The 16351-nt window shown below is 42.1% G+C and overlaps 1 protein-coding gene across 1 annotated transcript in view; it reads left to right on the top strand.

Moving 5' to 3' along the window:
* Positions 1 to 1318: 1318 nt before the first annotated feature.
* The window catches only part of Med23 (mediator complex subunit 23), a 46503-nt gene continuing 31470 nt past the window's right edge, over positions 1319 to 16351 (top strand). Inside the window, exons 1-12 of the mRNA XM_037200382.1 lie at positions 1319 to 1493; positions 1805 to 1836; positions 1995 to 2082; positions 4803 to 4927; positions 6076 to 6187; positions 7212 to 7310; positions 9640 to 9741; positions 10422 to 10521; positions 10998 to 11066; positions 12477 to 12589; positions 14925 to 15020; positions 15596 to 15613. Of these exons, the coding sequence (XP_037056277.1) occupies positions 1446 to 1493; positions 1805 to 1836; positions 1995 to 2082; positions 4803 to 4927; positions 6076 to 6187; positions 7212 to 7310; positions 9640 to 9741; positions 10422 to 10521; positions 10998 to 11066; positions 12477 to 12589; positions 14925 to 15020; positions 15596 to 15613 (1002 nt within the window). The 5' untranslated portion in view covers positions 1319 to 1445. The remainder of the gene's footprint in view (positions 1494 to 1804; positions 1837 to 1994; positions 2083 to 4802; positions 4928 to 6075; positions 6188 to 7211; positions 7311 to 9639; positions 9742 to 10421; positions 10522 to 10997; positions 11067 to 12476; positions 12590 to 14924; positions 15021 to 15595; positions 15614 to 16351) is intronic.

The raw sequence follows: 16351 nt of genomic DNA, 5'->3' as shown, positions 1-16351 counted from the left end.
TCTCCCCCAAGAAGAAATCATGTGATAATTTGTCACCAGCCAGGGAAGATAGTTTAAAAAAAAATGGACTTAAATATCAAAGCTAAAACTATTAAGTTTCTGAAAGAAAACATTAATGGATAGCATCATGGCCTTAGAAAAGATGAAAATGTTTTGATACTAAGACAACAAAACACATTTAAAGTATTCATTAAAATTGATCTACAGTGAAAGAAACTTTTATAAAATAGGAAAACATTCCAGCACTCAGGTGGTTGAGGCAGGAGGATTGTGAGTTCAAGGCCAACCTCGGGAATATAGTGATCTCCAGGTTGAAAAGCAGGAGGAGAGAAGGAGACAGGAGGAAAAGAAATGAGAGTGGAGGGAAGGGGAGAGGAGAGACTAAGGGAGAGAGGGGAAGAGAGAAAAAGAGGAGGGAGAGAAGTGAGGTGGGAGAGAGCAAGCTAAGGCAAGGAAAATTGTCGGCTATATAAGATGAAAAACTTGAATACAGAATGTATTAGAACCACAAATAAGCTTATGAAAAACTGTCAGTTTGATAGTACACAGAAGATGTAAACAATCCTATCATAGATATTAAGGACATGAAAATCTAATGGTAGTAAAAATAAAGAACAAGTGCTTTCTGGATGTAGGGCAGTGTGGCTGCGCAGCTGGCTGCACAGGATGTCAGAAATTTTCCAGGGCGATGAAAAATAGCCTGTTCTTAAATCATATGCTTAACACCACCACTCACTCACAAATTAAAAATAATGCGTTTAGCTGGGCGGTCTTGGCGCACGCCTTTAATCCCAGCACTCGGGAGGCAGAGACAGGTGGATCTCTGAGTTCGAGGCCAGCCTGGTCTACAGAGCGAGATCCAGGACAGGCACCAAAACTATACAGAAAAACCCTGTCTTGGAAGAAAACACAAAAGCATTTATTCCGTGCTGTTTTTTTTTTTTTTTTAAACATTCATTGAAAGGTGGTGACATGCGCACGTACTAGCAACTGAGGCTACCATAGAGAAGATATGGTCCACGTGGGCAAGAATAAAGTGATGTCAACTGCTTCAGAAGATCAGTCCTTGACAGACACCCACTTGGTTGGGCTGTAAGTGAACTCCAGACCTGACGCAGCTCCGGCTCCAGCCAGGCGGTGGTGACCTGCGGTCGAAGGCGACAACTCCAGTATCAAGGCGCCACAGCACTTATCAGCTTGCCGGCCACCTCAGCGCGCGGAACCATCGGCCAGGGCTACAGATATCTGGGATGGGGGGGGGGTTGTAACGAGAACGCACCGGGCCCTCCCGAACTTCCGGGCGGGCTCTGTTCCCTGGCGGACCTCTGCAGGAAGCGGCCGAGAGAGCAGGGCTTCCTTCCTGTGGTTCCACCCCTTGGCTCCGTTCTTCCCGGAGCTAGGGGCTCACCCGCGCCTTGCCGGGCACCCCGGGAGCCCGGGGCTCGATGGTACCGATGGAGACGCAACTGCAGAGCATTTTCGAGGAGGTGGTGGTGAGTGCAGCTGTCCGTAGCTCCGGCGGCGGAGGGAGCGGGGAGGAGAAGACGGCGGGCCCCGGCTCTGGGCCGGCGCTGGCCCCTTTCCCGCCCCCTTTGTTTTGACATTGGAATCTGTGCTGGGGTTGGCGGTCCCCAGTTCGGCTGTCAGATTCAAAGAAAGCTTTGCTAGTTCCCGCTAAAAGGGACTTGTCCCATATTGCCCTAGAATATTTCTCCAGGGGTTACCTCTCACCCCTCTTTACTATTCAGATCCTTTACTAATTTTTCTTTTTCTTTTTTTTTTTTTTTTTTTTGCTTGTTTGCAGAAAACAGAAATTATAGAAGAGGCTTTTCCAGGGTGAGTATGTGGCAGGCAGGGTTTTCTGGGGGTTTTTGGGAGATTTATCTTTGTAAGATTTTACTTATGTTGCTTTGGGGGGAGTTACAAGATCTGCTGTCTGTGTATCCTTTTAAAACTAGTAGCAAGTGATTTTTTTTTGTTTGTTTGTTTTTCAGCATGTTTATGGATACCCCCGAGGATGAAAAAACAAAATTAATCAGCTGTTTGGCAGCTTTTCGACAGTTTTGGAATGGGCTTTCTCAGGTGAGACATTTCATGGGTAACATCCGGTTGATAACTTTTGCTTCCTTCTTTTTTACTTTTTATATCTGCACTGATCTTTTTCTTACGGTCATTTAGGAGAGGGAAAAATAAGATTGCCATCATTTTACATTCCTGTCTTTACTGGAAAACCTGCGTTGAAAGTTCAGTGTAATAAGATCGCAGCAGGAGATGTTTTTAAAATTTTCTTCCATGTCAGATTATAGGAGGTCATTTTATCCTGTTTTGCTATATTTTGTTTCCACGTGGAAGCGGATAATGTTAAACATTTCTTGTAAAAGAAAAATGTCACTATTCAAAAAATTACCCAGTGTTTATGAGTATATACCCTCATAAAGGTACTGTAATAGAATCCCTGTTAGAACAGTACATTATCTTCTCGGGATGCACTGTAGTAGGGAAATGAGCTACTGAGCTCCCTTTGACTGTGAGCCGGTGATAATATTTGCTCCCCAAGTGGGGTCCTAAAGACAATATGTGCTATTTTTTTTTTTTAATTTTCAAAAGGTAGTACTTCAGTGTGAATCAGAAATACATAAGGCAGGAGAGCAGCTCCAAAGGCCAGCCTTAGTCTTCCTAGCCACCCACCCTTCCTGTCTGAAGCCAGAGTCCCGGTTGGTGTTCCCTGAACTGTTTATCTACAAGACTGGGTCTCTCCGTGTCACCCCGCCTTTGTCTCCTGAGTTCTGGGATTACGAAGTTGTCTGCCATCACGTTGTGCTTTTCTCTTTTAACAGGGCTGGGGCTTGAACACAGGACTTCTTCACACATGTTAGGCGCACACTCGCCTCCAAACTGTGTCCCACGTGAGGCACACACTCATTGCCGAACTGCATCCCTGGCCTCAGAATTATATTTTTATTTTTGTTGAATCACCACATACCGTTTATAGTGTTCAATACTTAGCTCCTCACTTTTCTCTCCCTTCATAGTCAGTTCGGAAGGTAATGTCAGGCGATTTTAAGAGTTTCTTTTCCTTCCTTATGTCCTATAGCAGTGTAATATATTGTTATATGGCTCTTCCGCCTTTATTAATTAGCTACATACTTTCAAATTTTTCTGTTGTTGTTTTTTTTTTTTTTTCAGATAGAGTTTTGCTACATAGCTGAGGCTAGCCTTGAACTTTCAATTGCCCCCCTTCCTCTGCTTCCTGGGGTCATAGGCATGGACCACCAGGCTTAGCTAGATGTTTCTCTTAACTTTTCTACCTAAAACAATGTTTTAGTGAATAATATTTTTAATCAGACATAGGATCAGTTACTGGACATAATATTGCTAAGTCAAAAGATAGACTTTTTTTCCTTAGTAACGGAGGTGGGGTGTACAACACATATGATATATTCTCTATATAATCCAGACTTGCTTGGAACTGGAATTAGATATGTTGCCCAGATTGGCCTTGAACTAGTGACCCTCCTGTCTCTACCTCCTAAGTACTGGGATATAAGCATGCATAATCACCCCCAGCAATATTTATAATATTATGGAAATTACCTAATGATTTCTTCTAAGTGTTGTCTAGTTTACACTCCCAAAGCCAACACATGAGAGTATTTATTCCTTAGAGGTATACGATAGAATGCTAATGATTTCTTACCCTTGTGTATCAAGCACTGAGAAATTTTGATAAAACTTTACTTTTTCTTTTGACATTTAGCAAAGTTTTAAATTTTTGTTGCACTTTTTTTTTTTTGTTTTTTTGCTTGTGTGTGTCACAGAACTTGTATAGAGGACAGAGGACGACTTACAAGAGTGAGTTCTCTCTATCCACCACGTGGGCACTGGGGATTGAACTCAAGAGCCTAGCCTTAGCAGCAAAGCAGCAAAGACCTCTGCCTGGTGGGCAGCTCACCAGGCAGCTTTTAAAGTGACTCCCTAAGCTTTTAGGTAGTTAAGGTGGGACCCTTCATGAAGTTTATAAACTAAGAGAAAAAGCCAAAAATAAAACCAGCAGTTCTAGATCCCAGGAGGGCCAGTGATGGTGTGGAAGAGCAAGGCATAGAGATTCTTCTGGGGTGTCCTGGAAGGCAGTCTTTGTATGAGTATGACTTTTAGTGTCAGGTTTAAATTACCAAAACCTAGACATTCGATTTGTCATTGGAATCATGGTGGGCTCTGATCTGCATTCAGGGGGATTGGATTCATTTAAATTTTGATGAGACTGAGGTACCCACCCACGTTAGGGTTTTTTTCCTCCAGCAAATGGACTATTCATATCACCCTGTAAAAAATACTGCTTACAGTACCTTAAGTGAGTTTTTCATTGGCCATGAATTTGTTAATATATTCTTTACTACTTTTGGAGGTCTCACAGTAGGAGTTTAATCTATTTAAATGAAAGATTTAAAAATTAATATAACAAACACTAAAATGTATTTGTTTATTCATTCATTCATTCATTCATTTGGGGATAAGGTCTTGCTAGATACAGCTTAGGCTGACACAGAACTTGATATGCAACTTAGGATGAGTTCATATATGCCTCATCCCCTCAAGTACTAGGTTTACAGGCATTTACTACTGTGCCCATGGTTGAATCTGACTTGAATCTTGCTCTTTTAGGGATTATTTTAATTTGCTGATGTTCACAGTGAAATATTTCATTTACAGTACTGACATATTCCCAGGTATGATATTAGCCATTTGTGTTAGTTAGAAGATATAACTTCAGGCCTAAAATAAAAGCATTTTCTAATTTTTAGGATTCTCATGAACAATGCATCCAGTGGATTGTTAAATTTATTCATGGCCAACACAGCCCCAAAAGAATTTCTTTCCTCTATGACTGCTTAGCAATGGCAGTTGAGACCGGTCTCCTTCCACCCAGGTATGTTTGGGTTGGGATGAGCAATACAAAGACCTTTCATTGCAGAGAGGCAGAATTGATTTGACGTTGTTGTAGAGAGATAAAGGATGGAAAGGGGGTGTGGAGCTCATAAATATGTCAGCTTAAGTAAGAGGCAGGTGCCGGGCGGTGGTGGCGCACGCCTTTAATCCCAGCACTCGGGAGGCAGAGCCAGGCAGATCTCTGTGAGTTCAAGGCTCACCTGGGCTACCAAGTGATTTCCAGGAAAGGCGCAAAGCTACGCAGGTATTGTTGGTTTAAAATTGATTTTGTTTTTTATGTATCTGCATCTTGTGTTAGTAGTTGCCACATATATACGTAGGTATTCCTGAAGAGGCCGAAGAGGGTATTGGATCCCTTGGAGCTAGAGTTAACAGTTGATAGGAGCCACCTGGCATGGGCTCTGGGAACTGGACTCAGGGCTTCTGCAAGAGCAGTGTGTGATGCTCACTGAACTAGTAATCTGCACTGAATTAGTCGATCTGCTCTCCAGCCATTTTTGTTTAATTTTCATAGTGCTTCATAATTACAGCCAGTGTAGCGAAGGCCGAATAGTCCTTATAAAAGCTTCCCACACTCATTCATCTCCTGGGACCTGTATCACTCAGGGACTACAGGTATCGTCTGTTGTGAGCTGGGCTTCCTCATAGGTTGGCAGAGTTCAAAAGTTTGCAAAAGAATTCAGTTAAGAAGTAACCTGGCATCCATGCTGTCCCTTTAAACATGCCCAGACAACACAGACCATCCCTCTTTTTCTCCCAGAGGTGTGTATCAGTGTCATATTTCATAGAAACATATGGAAATGAAAATGTAAGGTGGTCACCTTGAAAAAAATACAGTTTGCCACCACCTGGTAAATAATAAATATTTAACCAAAAGCTTTTTACAGTTTTTTGTTTTTTTCCCTAGTGAAAATATAGCATTGTGAATATCATTTAGTTCTACTTACTGTTTGAGCTTTTTTCTAAGTAACAGCTGGAAAGTGTTACATATATACCTGGAACACTTTAACAGAGTAGTTTTAGAAAGCATGCTTGGCATGCATGTACAATACCTAGCATCACAGACCATAGCCATTAGAGAATTTTTAGAGTTTTCTCTTGTAACTGTAATGTTCTTTTTTTCTCTAGGATGGTTTGTGAATCTTTGATAAACTCTGACACTCTTGAATGGGAGAGAACACAGCTTTGGGCCTTAACGTTTAAGCTGGTTCGGAAAATTATTGGAGGAGTGGATTACAAGGTGGTATTTCCTCGTGGTAAAGAGTGATGCTTTAAGACATGATTATTTTTTACAGGATGTGTATCTTCTTTCATGTGAGAGAAACAAAGTGGAGAGTATTTATAAGTTGACTTTTGTGCATCTGTGCTGAAGGGATTTAAGATTACTCAGTTTAGAGTTTATTTCCTCCCAACATTTTAAAGTATTTTAAAGTAATAGTATGTTTTTATGACGTAATGGGAAGTCACAAGGCAGAATCCATGTTTGATGCCAGAAGTCTTTTATTGCTTCGTGAGAAGAAGAACACAGAGCAGGGGTTTGTGGACCGAGAATGCTACCCTGATCCCTTTAGAATTGTGTCCTGCCTTACCACGTGTCTTCAGGATTCTGTTCCTGAGCAGGAGCAGGAGCATGGTCTCTGGTTGTATTTCACCGTCCAGCTCAGGGGCTCCACAGCTGCATCAGCCGTTCAACTTCACCGGCTTTTGTTACTGTCCTTTGCCAAGGAACTGCCGGGACATGGCCTTGTGCTTCATGTCTACGTGTTCTTCAATCTCAAATGATCCAGTAACGGCCAAGGAGATAGTTACTGTTCAATTAGAGCTTACCCTAAGTTACCCTAAAATTAACCACAGATGACTTCTCAGATTCTTTTCTCTTTACTCAAACTGAGTATTGTTACCCGGGTTTCTAGAGTGTTATTCATGTGCATCTCTGTTCATAGTAAAGCTGTGCTTTTTTGTAACCTTTTAATAGTAGGAACCTTCGGGTATGTTGAGGGCCAGAAAAGATTGGCAGAGTATAGGAAGTTCCATTTTTATTGTAGTGATTTTCATTTTTCATTACAAGATGTTCTGCGGAATTCTGTCCTATTATGGAGCATTATTCTATCCTTCTCAGGTCAGTGTTAGGAATGTGCTGCCTCTGATTTGGGAAATTTTAAAGTGTGACCTTGAACACACTCCTGAAACTTGGTTGTTTATCTTACATAGAGGACTTTGTACTTACTGTTTGTTTGAACCCATGTCTTCTGTCTACGCATTAGGGTGTTCGAGACCTCCTAAAAGTGATCTTGGAGAAAATCCTGACAATTCCGAATACAGTAAGCTCTGCTGTGGTCCAGCAGCTTCTGGCAGCACGAGAGGTAATAGAAATGTCAACAGGCCTGAAATCGGTTGGCATAGCCTCCCCTGTCTAGGTTTGCTTAGATGTGTGCTTTCCAAACCTGGCTGGAGCTGGGGAGACAGCTCATGGGAAATAGAGTTCAGATACCCAGTGCCTATGTAAAGAAGCCAGCCACGTGCCCCGTCCCCCAGGCCTGTAGCCCCGTTGTTTGGGACAGAGGTGGGCAGATCCCCAGAGCTCGCTGGTCAGCAATTCCAGCAGAAAAGAGCAGGGAGACACCTGATGCTCCTCTCTGGCCTCTGCACGCACAGGCATAGGCAGGGACAACTGCGCACGCACACGCACACACTCACAAGGAGTGCAGCGGTCATAGAACCCTCCTTCCCTCTCCGGAAGTAAAGCCAGCTCTGCTGTGGTCAGGTGCTCCGCCACACTGAGCTGCAGCTTAGCCCGCGTCAGCTTTGTGTTTGAAGACGCTGTTGTTTCATCGCTACTGCATTTCTAAAGGAGAATTTAAGATGTCCATTTCTGATAACTAGATATGATAGAAGTACGGATACTAAGGTATTTTAAGCCAGTATAAGACAGACAGCGGCCACTTGTATCTTTTTAAACTACTCATAATACTGTAAGGATTATCTTCTGTTACTGCCTTAAATCTATGACTATTTAAAGCATTGTTAAGGTAGTACTACCAACAATCCATTCTATTGTGAATTACCCTTCATTTTTATACGTGCTTTAAGGGAATTCCTCTGTTAATATTAAATTTTGAAATAATACTTCTGCTTTTTAAATTGAGTGTGTGTGTGTATATGTGTATACACATATACCTATGGAATGGTTAAGTCAAACAGTTTAGCAGACTTCACCTCCCAGTCTTTTGTCTTATTTTGTGAGGTAGGGTATCATGTAACCTGGACTGGCTCTGAACTAATTTGCAGCTGAGGTGAAGATGGGCTTGAACTCCTGATTCTCGTGTCTCCACTTCACAAGGGTTAGAATTTTAGACATGCTTTCCCTTACATTCTTTTTTCCTGATCAAGCATTTCCAGTCTACTTAGCTATTTCAAGTATGTTATAGGTGTGCTTGACTAACATCTGACTAACTGAAGTCAGGCTGCCTAACAGACCTCTTGAGTTTGTTCCTCCTGTCCAGTTAGCAGTTGTGTGTCTTCATCAGCATCTGCAGGTGCACACAGATCCAGTTAGCAGGAGTGTGTCTTCATCAGCATCCTGCAGGTGCACACAGATCCAGTTAGCAGGAGTGTGTCTTCATCAGCATCCTGCAGATGCACACAGATCCAGTTAGCAGGAGGGTCCTCATCAGCATCCTGCAGATGCACACAGATCCAGTTAGCAGGAGGGTCTTCATCAGCATCCTGCAGGTGCACACAGTTCCAGTTAGCAGGAGGGTCTTCATCAGCATCTGCAGGTGCACACAGATCCAGTTAGCAGAAGTATGTCTTCATCAGCATCCTGCAGGTGCACACAGATCCAGTTAGCAGAAGTATGTCTTCTTCAGCATCCTGCAGATGCACACAGATCCAGTTAGCAGAAGTATGTCTTCATCAGCATCTGCTGATGCACACAGATCCAGTTAGCAGAAGTATGTCTTCATCAGCATCCTGCAGGTGCACACAGTTCCAGTTAGCAGGAGAGTCTTCATCAGCATCTGCAGGTGCACACAGATCCAGTTAGCAGGAGTGTGTCTTCATCAGCATCTGCAGGTGCACACAGATCCAGTTAGCAGGAGGGTCTTCATCAGCATCCTGCAGATGCACACAGATCCAGTTAGCAGGAGTGTGTCTTCATCAGCATCTGCAGAAAAAAAAAAAAACAAGAAATCCAGTTAGCAGAATAGATCTACAATCAGACATACAAATAGCAAAGAGTGCAACAAAAGCAACAGATCCAGTTAGCAAGATCAGCAGAGGTAGTCATTCATCAGCATCCTGCAGGTGCACACAGATCCAGTTAGCAGGAGGGTCTTCATCAGCATCCTGCAGGTGCACGCAGATCCAGTTAGCAGGAGGGTCCTCATCAGCATCCTGCAGGTGCACACAGATCCAGTTAGCAGGAGGGTCTTCATCAGCATCCTGCAGGTGCACACAGGTCTCGTTAGCAGGAGGGTCTTCATCAGCATCCTGCAGGTGCACAGATCCAGTTAGCAGGAGGGTCTTCATCAGCATCCTGCAGGTGCACGCAGACGGAAGGCTTTACCAGCCGAGCTGTCTGCCCAGCCCTGTGTTCTAACTTTTAAAGGCTTTTTGTTGTTGCTCGTGTCGTATTTAAAGGTCTTACGTGTGAGGCTAGTCAAGAATAATGTCACCTTTTATGTCTTTCAGGTTATAGCGTATATCTTGGAGCGAAATGCCTGCCTGTTGCCAGCCTATTTTGCAGTCACGGAGATTAGGAAGCTATATCCTGAGGGAAAACTTCCACACTGGGTAAATTTTGCGTTTTCTAAAACTTTAAATTTTTACCAAAATTTTATCAAATCTATATTAATTGTATTATTTGTATGTATATATGTACTCGTGTGTGTGTGTGTGTGTGTGTGTGTGTGTGTGTGTGTGTGTGTGTGTATGTGTACTAGTGTTTTAGTTAGGGTTACTTTTGGTGTGATGAAACACCATGATGAAAGCAACTTGGGAGGAAAGGGTTTATTTGGCTTACACTTCAGCATTGCTGTTTATCACTGAAGGAAGTCAGGACAGGAACTGAAACAGGGCAGGATCCTGGAGCAGGAGCTGATACAGAGGCCATGGAGGGGAGCTGCTTTCTGTTGCTTGCCCATGGCTTGCTCAGCCTGCTTTCTTTTAGAACCCAGGACCACCAGCCTAGGGATGGCCCCGCCACAGCCTAATCTTATGGAGGCATTGTCTCAATTGGGGTTCCCTCCTCTCAGCCCGTGTTAAATTGACATAAGATTAGCTGGTGTAATTGTACGTCTGCGCACATGCTGCACCCTGAGTGTGGGGTCAGGACAGCTCTGGGAGTGGTTTCCTCCTCTGTCAGTGGGTCCAGTATTCAGACTTAGGTCGTCAGGTGTGCACAGCAAGTCACTTCACCTGCTGAGCTGCCTCACCCCACTGCCCCTTTGACGAGATCATGATTTATGTCTCAGAGCGAACATAGGGAAAGAAAGGACAACCCCCAGAGTGGGGGTTCCAAAGGAGGAATCGTGCCGTGTGCACAGCTTCAGATGCTTACTCTAGCCTCAGATAGTACATGTTTTTATACACTTAAGACTTACTTGGGTGTGTATGGACTGTGTACACCATGCACGTGGCTAACCTACACAAGTCATTTTTCTCTTACCTGTGTGTCCCAGGGATCATATGGATGCCATCAGCCTTGATGTTGAGCATCTTGACTTGTTGAGCCATATCACTGGCGCAATAAATGTGTTTTTGAACATAATATATTTGTTTCATAGCTCTGTTAACCCATTGAGACAGTTTATGTGCTTCAAACATACACAGCTTCATTGACTAGGTAGGGATGTAGTGGCTTGGCTTGGCTTACCTTGGGGACACACCGAGTGACAAGTATCTGGAAGAAAAAGCGAACTAGTCTTTGAGTAATTGTTCTGTGCCAGGCTTGTACTAATTCTTTATTCTTTATATTACCTCAATTTCAATAGATAATCACTCTATGCTGGGTAATCATATTATTTTTATACTTATTTGTTTTCTTTTAGATACTGGAAACTTGGTGTCAGACTTTGTGGACACCTTCAGGCCCACGGCAAGGATAAACTCCATTTGTGGTAAGATTACAATTTAAAGTACGCTTAGTATACTAATAATACCTGATCTTTAGTGACTGTGAGTCTGCTGGACAAAGCTGATAGATGGCCTCCCATGAGTGGCTTGCCACTTTGTAACACTCAAGGGGACTGATAATAGTATTTATTTTCAGGTGCTTTGGATAAGACAAAGACAGAAATCATAGAATGGCATAACTTTCACATAAGACCATTCTAGAAGTTGTGTTACCTCGTAACTAGGAACGCTTTCTATTTTGTATATTTTAATTAACTTGACATAACTTTTACTGTATTTTATGTTTGGATTTTTAAGACAAGGTCTGTGTAACCCACACTGGCCTCAAACTATGTGGGCAAGGGTGACCTTGAACATCTGATTCTCCTGTTTCCACCTCAATGCTAGGATTACAGACATGCTGCTACACAGTTTATGTGGTTGTGGGGATGGAACCCAGGGTTTCATTCCTGCTGACCAGTCACTACCTGAGCTGTATCTCTAGCCCCTGGAAATGCTTCTTAAACTCTAGACAACTGGAAATGTCAGTAAGCTTGTTCTGCTGTGGCCATAAATAATATTGGGAATACCAGACTCTTCCAGTCCATTGTGATTCACACCTTAGCTCTTGGTTGGATATTTTATCTATCATCTTTGCAATGCCCAAATATTGCCTAATTATTTCTAGAAATTATGGTAGCCACATAACTGTTTGGGAATACAGACTTTCTTTCTTTTTTTTTTTTCTTTTAATAATCAGATATTGAGCATTTCTTACAAGTCAGTGCAGTGTTAGTCACTGGGAATATAAAAATAAACTACATAAATTCTAGACCGAAAATTCTGAGCTCTAGTTTTTGTAACTGGTTGGATATTAATATCATTAAATGAATTATAGAAGTGAAGCAGATCTTAAGAAAGATGATGTTGAGTCTACTTCAGATAGTTTGAGCTTGGAGTATCTGTGGTATCTACGTGACACTGTTGTTGATCGTTAACTCTAGAGAAGAGATCTCAGGCTATGTCCGTAGTTCCATCTCATAAGCATCAGAAGCTTTGTGTTGTGTATAGTCAGTCTGTTGCCGGACTGCAGAGGTGACTGTGCACCATTACAGCTTTGCTAGAGCAGATGGCCAGCTCCATTTGGCTCTGCACTTTGCTGATCTCTGCCTTAGACTCTTAAACAAAATGCAACAGTTGTGAATTTGGAAGCCTTGTACAAATTGATCGTTCAGCCATCTGAAAGGAATACAGGTAGTGAAAGTTCTCACACTTGAGTCTGCTGACAGCACTGTTAAGAGCATTTAAACCGGTGCCTGCTTCAGCATGCATAGTCATGAAGGATTAAGGAGGTGTGAAGAAGCTGGCATTGCCTCGGTGAGGTTTACATAGAAATATTCTTGTAATGCGTACAGGCCGTTGCAGTCTTCTGCCAGTCGTCAACAACTCAGGAGCCATCTGTAACTCCTGGAAACTGGACCCTGCAACTCTTCGCTTTCCTTTGAAAGGCCTTTTGCCGTATGATAAGGTATGTATTAATTAAATCCAGTGTCACTTTTGGCCACTTAAGAGTCACCATCCCATATTGTCAAGTGTCCGATACCAGATGCCTTGTAACGGTCTGGAAAAGTCAATCTTAAAGAAAGATAGCTTATGGCTTACTGTATTGTACAGTGTGTGTTTTGGGGTTGTCTTTGGTTTCGGTTTTGCTAAGGTCTTGCTATGTAGCCTTGGCTGGCCTGGAACTCTGTGCAGTAGTCTGGCCTTGAACTTGCGATGGCCCCCTTGCCTTTGCCTGCCAGTGCTGAGATGGCAGCTGTGTAGTGCCACATCTGGCTGTGGCTATTATGTCATTCTACTACCCGGATATACTCTGTGTTTGTGGATCTGCCTTAGTGGTACTTAGATATAGAAAACTCTCCTTAAGTAGGGTTCTTGTCCAAGGCTCTACGTTTAAAGAAATAAAAGACTCAGTGTCTGAACTCAGGACCTGCACACATTACTATTGGTCTTTTGTCATCTACCTTTTCAAATTTGGCAGTAATGGTTGACTTGAAGAGATTGTTTGAGAACTGCACCCATTGTCTTTGGTTAGATTTCTAAGCAGAAGATTCTTTCCTTACAGCAATTTTTACGACAAATATGACTGTCTGAAGTCATGTTTCCAAGTTTAATACCAAAGCAAAGCAGGTGTGTTTTTGGAATCCCTGGGGTTTTCCTGTTAAGAAAGAGCAGTCCCCCTTCCTGCATTAATGAGCAGTCTTGCAGATTGCCCTGGCTCCAAAGTCTAGTTGTCCTTAGAACTGTATCCACAAAGCTAGTTGTTGTGGCTCAAGCCGGTGACCCCAGAACTTGTAAGGATGAGGCAAGAGGACACTACGAGGTCTGGCCATGCTGGGCTTCATAGTAAGTTCCAGACCAGAGTGATACCCTGTCTCAGAAAAACAAAGCAAACAAAAATGACCTGTGTCTACAAACCAACCCTTACTATGGAATTTTCTGTGTAAAACTGACTGGTTATTCTATTTTAAAATGGCCCAGGAAATCTTTTTTTTTTTTTTAATTTTTGAGATTTTTATTTTATATATATGAGTGTGCATGTATGTCCATATGCCACATGAATGCAGTGCCTGTGGAGGTCACAAGAGGGCATCAGAACTGGAGTTACAGGTGGTTGTGAGCTGCACTTTGGGTGCTGGGCATCAAACCCTGGTCCTCTGGAAGAGCAGCCACTGCTCTTACCAGCCAGGCCGTCCTCCAGCCTCACAAGGGATCCTTCACAGTGACTACTTGAGGGGTGTGGATGCCTCCTGTCGCTCTCGCAGGTGAAGCACTAGTGAAGAACGCAGCAGCAAGCCGTGTGGAGCTGGAGTGAGCTGAGGACGGGGACCACTGCAAAGGAAAAAATACTTACTAAATAGGCGATGAGGGCTCTTCAGTTGTACCTCACAGTTCCACTAGTACAGTTTATAAAAGCAGATCTTAAAAATCGGCTCATAAATTGCCCTCCATTCAATCAAGCAACCATTATACAAGTAGTATTTGAAGTAAACTTTGCAGTGACTGTCAGAGTGACGGCTGGAAGTAAAGATGATGTGTGTGCTGGAAAACAGAGTCTTCTTATATATGTCCAGCAAGCACTGCTGTATTAGAGCTAGTATATTTAAGTGCAGGTTCACCAAAGTGACACAGGCATCACCCTACTCCCTTCCCAAAGCTGTGTTTAAGTGCTCAGGTTACTTTGACAATCTTGCTAGAGACACAGGACCCAGCAGCTTATATTGGAAATACTCAGCTGCCAGGTGGTTAGAAAAAGAGCTGTAAACTCAGAAAGAGGTTCTATTTTTGGGTGTACCTTCGTACCAGTAATTGTATAGCCTGGATTTAGTTAAAAAAAATTGTATGTCTAGATACATAGAAACTTCTGCAAAATTGTCAGTTTTGCATAGAAAGGAAGCAAAAATCTTAGTGATGCTTCATTATGTCTAAGAACTATTACCAAGGACAAAGCCTATCTAAATTGACAATATGAAATTGATGACAATATGAAATTGACGTTTTAAGTAGAGACTCTAAAACAGAAAACTGTAAATGTTTTGTTTACAGGAAAAGGGGGAAATGAAAAGATCTGATTCTAGTGTTGTCTTGACTTTTAACCCTTAAAAGACCTCACACAAGGCTTTCACCCTGGTTTTCAAATGAGAAGTGGGAACACATAACTAAATATAATTTTTCCCCCCACCAGATTTCGTGTACTGGAAAGGTAACAAGTACCTTAGAAGGTTTTACTTTTAATTCCAAATCATTTGAATTCACATTTGTTAATCTTGAAGCAGTAATTTCTTTTTTATTTCCCTTTAAAGGATCTGTTTGAACCACAGACTGCTTTGTTGAGATATGTATTGGAGCAGCCTTATTCCAGGGATATGGTCTGCAATATGCTAGGTTTAAATAAGCAGGTACTGTACTATGCCGGAAGCCAATCTCACCTGTAGATCTGCACTGTTCTTTTCTATTTTCTTTGCTGTAGTTAACTGAGCAAAACAGTTAAGAATTCTTTGATGATCTGAATTTTCAGTATATAGTTTATTCAACAATGTTTTCTTCTATCATTTATATATTGCATTAAGAATGTTTAAATTTGAAGGGAGGTATTTTTAAAGTTGGTTTGTTTTGCATTGCTTTTTTTCTATAAGGCCAGTTTCAAGTTACCTTTTGCCAGAGAAACCTACACATGACTTAACCATTTCTTTTTTTACCTTTTTGTTGTTGTTGGGGTGTCTTTTTATAACCCTTGATATCTTCAGAGTGGCCGCCTTGCTGACTTTTTCTTTTTCTCTCTTTCTTTCTTTCTTTTTTTTTTTCTTTTTTTGATGTGTGTTTGTTTGGTTTTGGTGGTTTGACATGTGGGCGGGTTTGTGCTGACTCTGGGTTTCTTGAGGCTGGCCTCATAGTCACTGTTTTGTCTTTTCTTTTTTTCTTCCTTTATTTTTGTTCTGTCCTGTCTTGTCCTGCCCATCCTCCAATGCTCTAGACCTTGAACATTGCTCAGGTATGTTCACAACCTTACTGTTGTATTGTGACTAACGATACGCTGGCCGCTTTGTAGCCACTGATTCATTTAGACGATACGTGTATGGTCAGGGCTTGAAATTGGCGGGACCATGCTGAGACCAAGGCCACTGAAAAACCTTCTTGGGATGTGACAGTTCTTTTTGGTGGATGGTTTTTGTTTTTGTTTTTGGTGGTTTTTTTTTTTTTAATATATATTTTTTTGGTTTCTTGTTTTTTAAGAAAGAGACAACACTTGGCACTCAGTAAAACCTGTCACTTTTTGATGGGGTTTTCCCCCCCACTCCATTTTACTGTTTTCATTTGAGGGCTAAAGCTAGCCTGATGGAATTTTCCGAGTCGGAAAGATTGGTGGTAGCCTCGTATCTTTCCAGACTTAAGAAAAACAAATAACAACAACAAACATACTTGTGTTGATTTGCCTTAAAACCAAAACAATTTTAAAAAGGAAAGAAAAAAAAACATTTTAATAGAGATACATTTCTTTTAAAAGTTGGAGTGGTGAGCTTTAAACAAGGAAGGCTTTTTTGGAAATCTGGGGATTGACTAAGAAATGTCACACTCTTAGGTGGCCCCACACCTCTTGACAAACACCCTTCTTTGTCCTTCTCTTAGAGTGGGCTCCTCGGTTGAAGCCCACCTGTGGCAGGAGAACACCACGATGGCTACATTTGACATGCCAAACTTTTATGCAGTCCCAAGTCTGCTCCAGGACTTT

Source organism: Peromyscus leucopus, chromosome 8a, assembly GCF_004664715.2.
Source record: "Peromyscus leucopus breed LL Stock chromosome 8a, UCI_PerLeu_2.1, whole genome shotgun sequence".
Classification (NCBI taxonomy): Eukaryota; Metazoa; Chordata; class Mammalia; order Rodentia; family Cricetidae; genus Peromyscus; species Peromyscus leucopus.
This window is presented reverse-complemented; position numbering and strand designations above follow the sequence as displayed.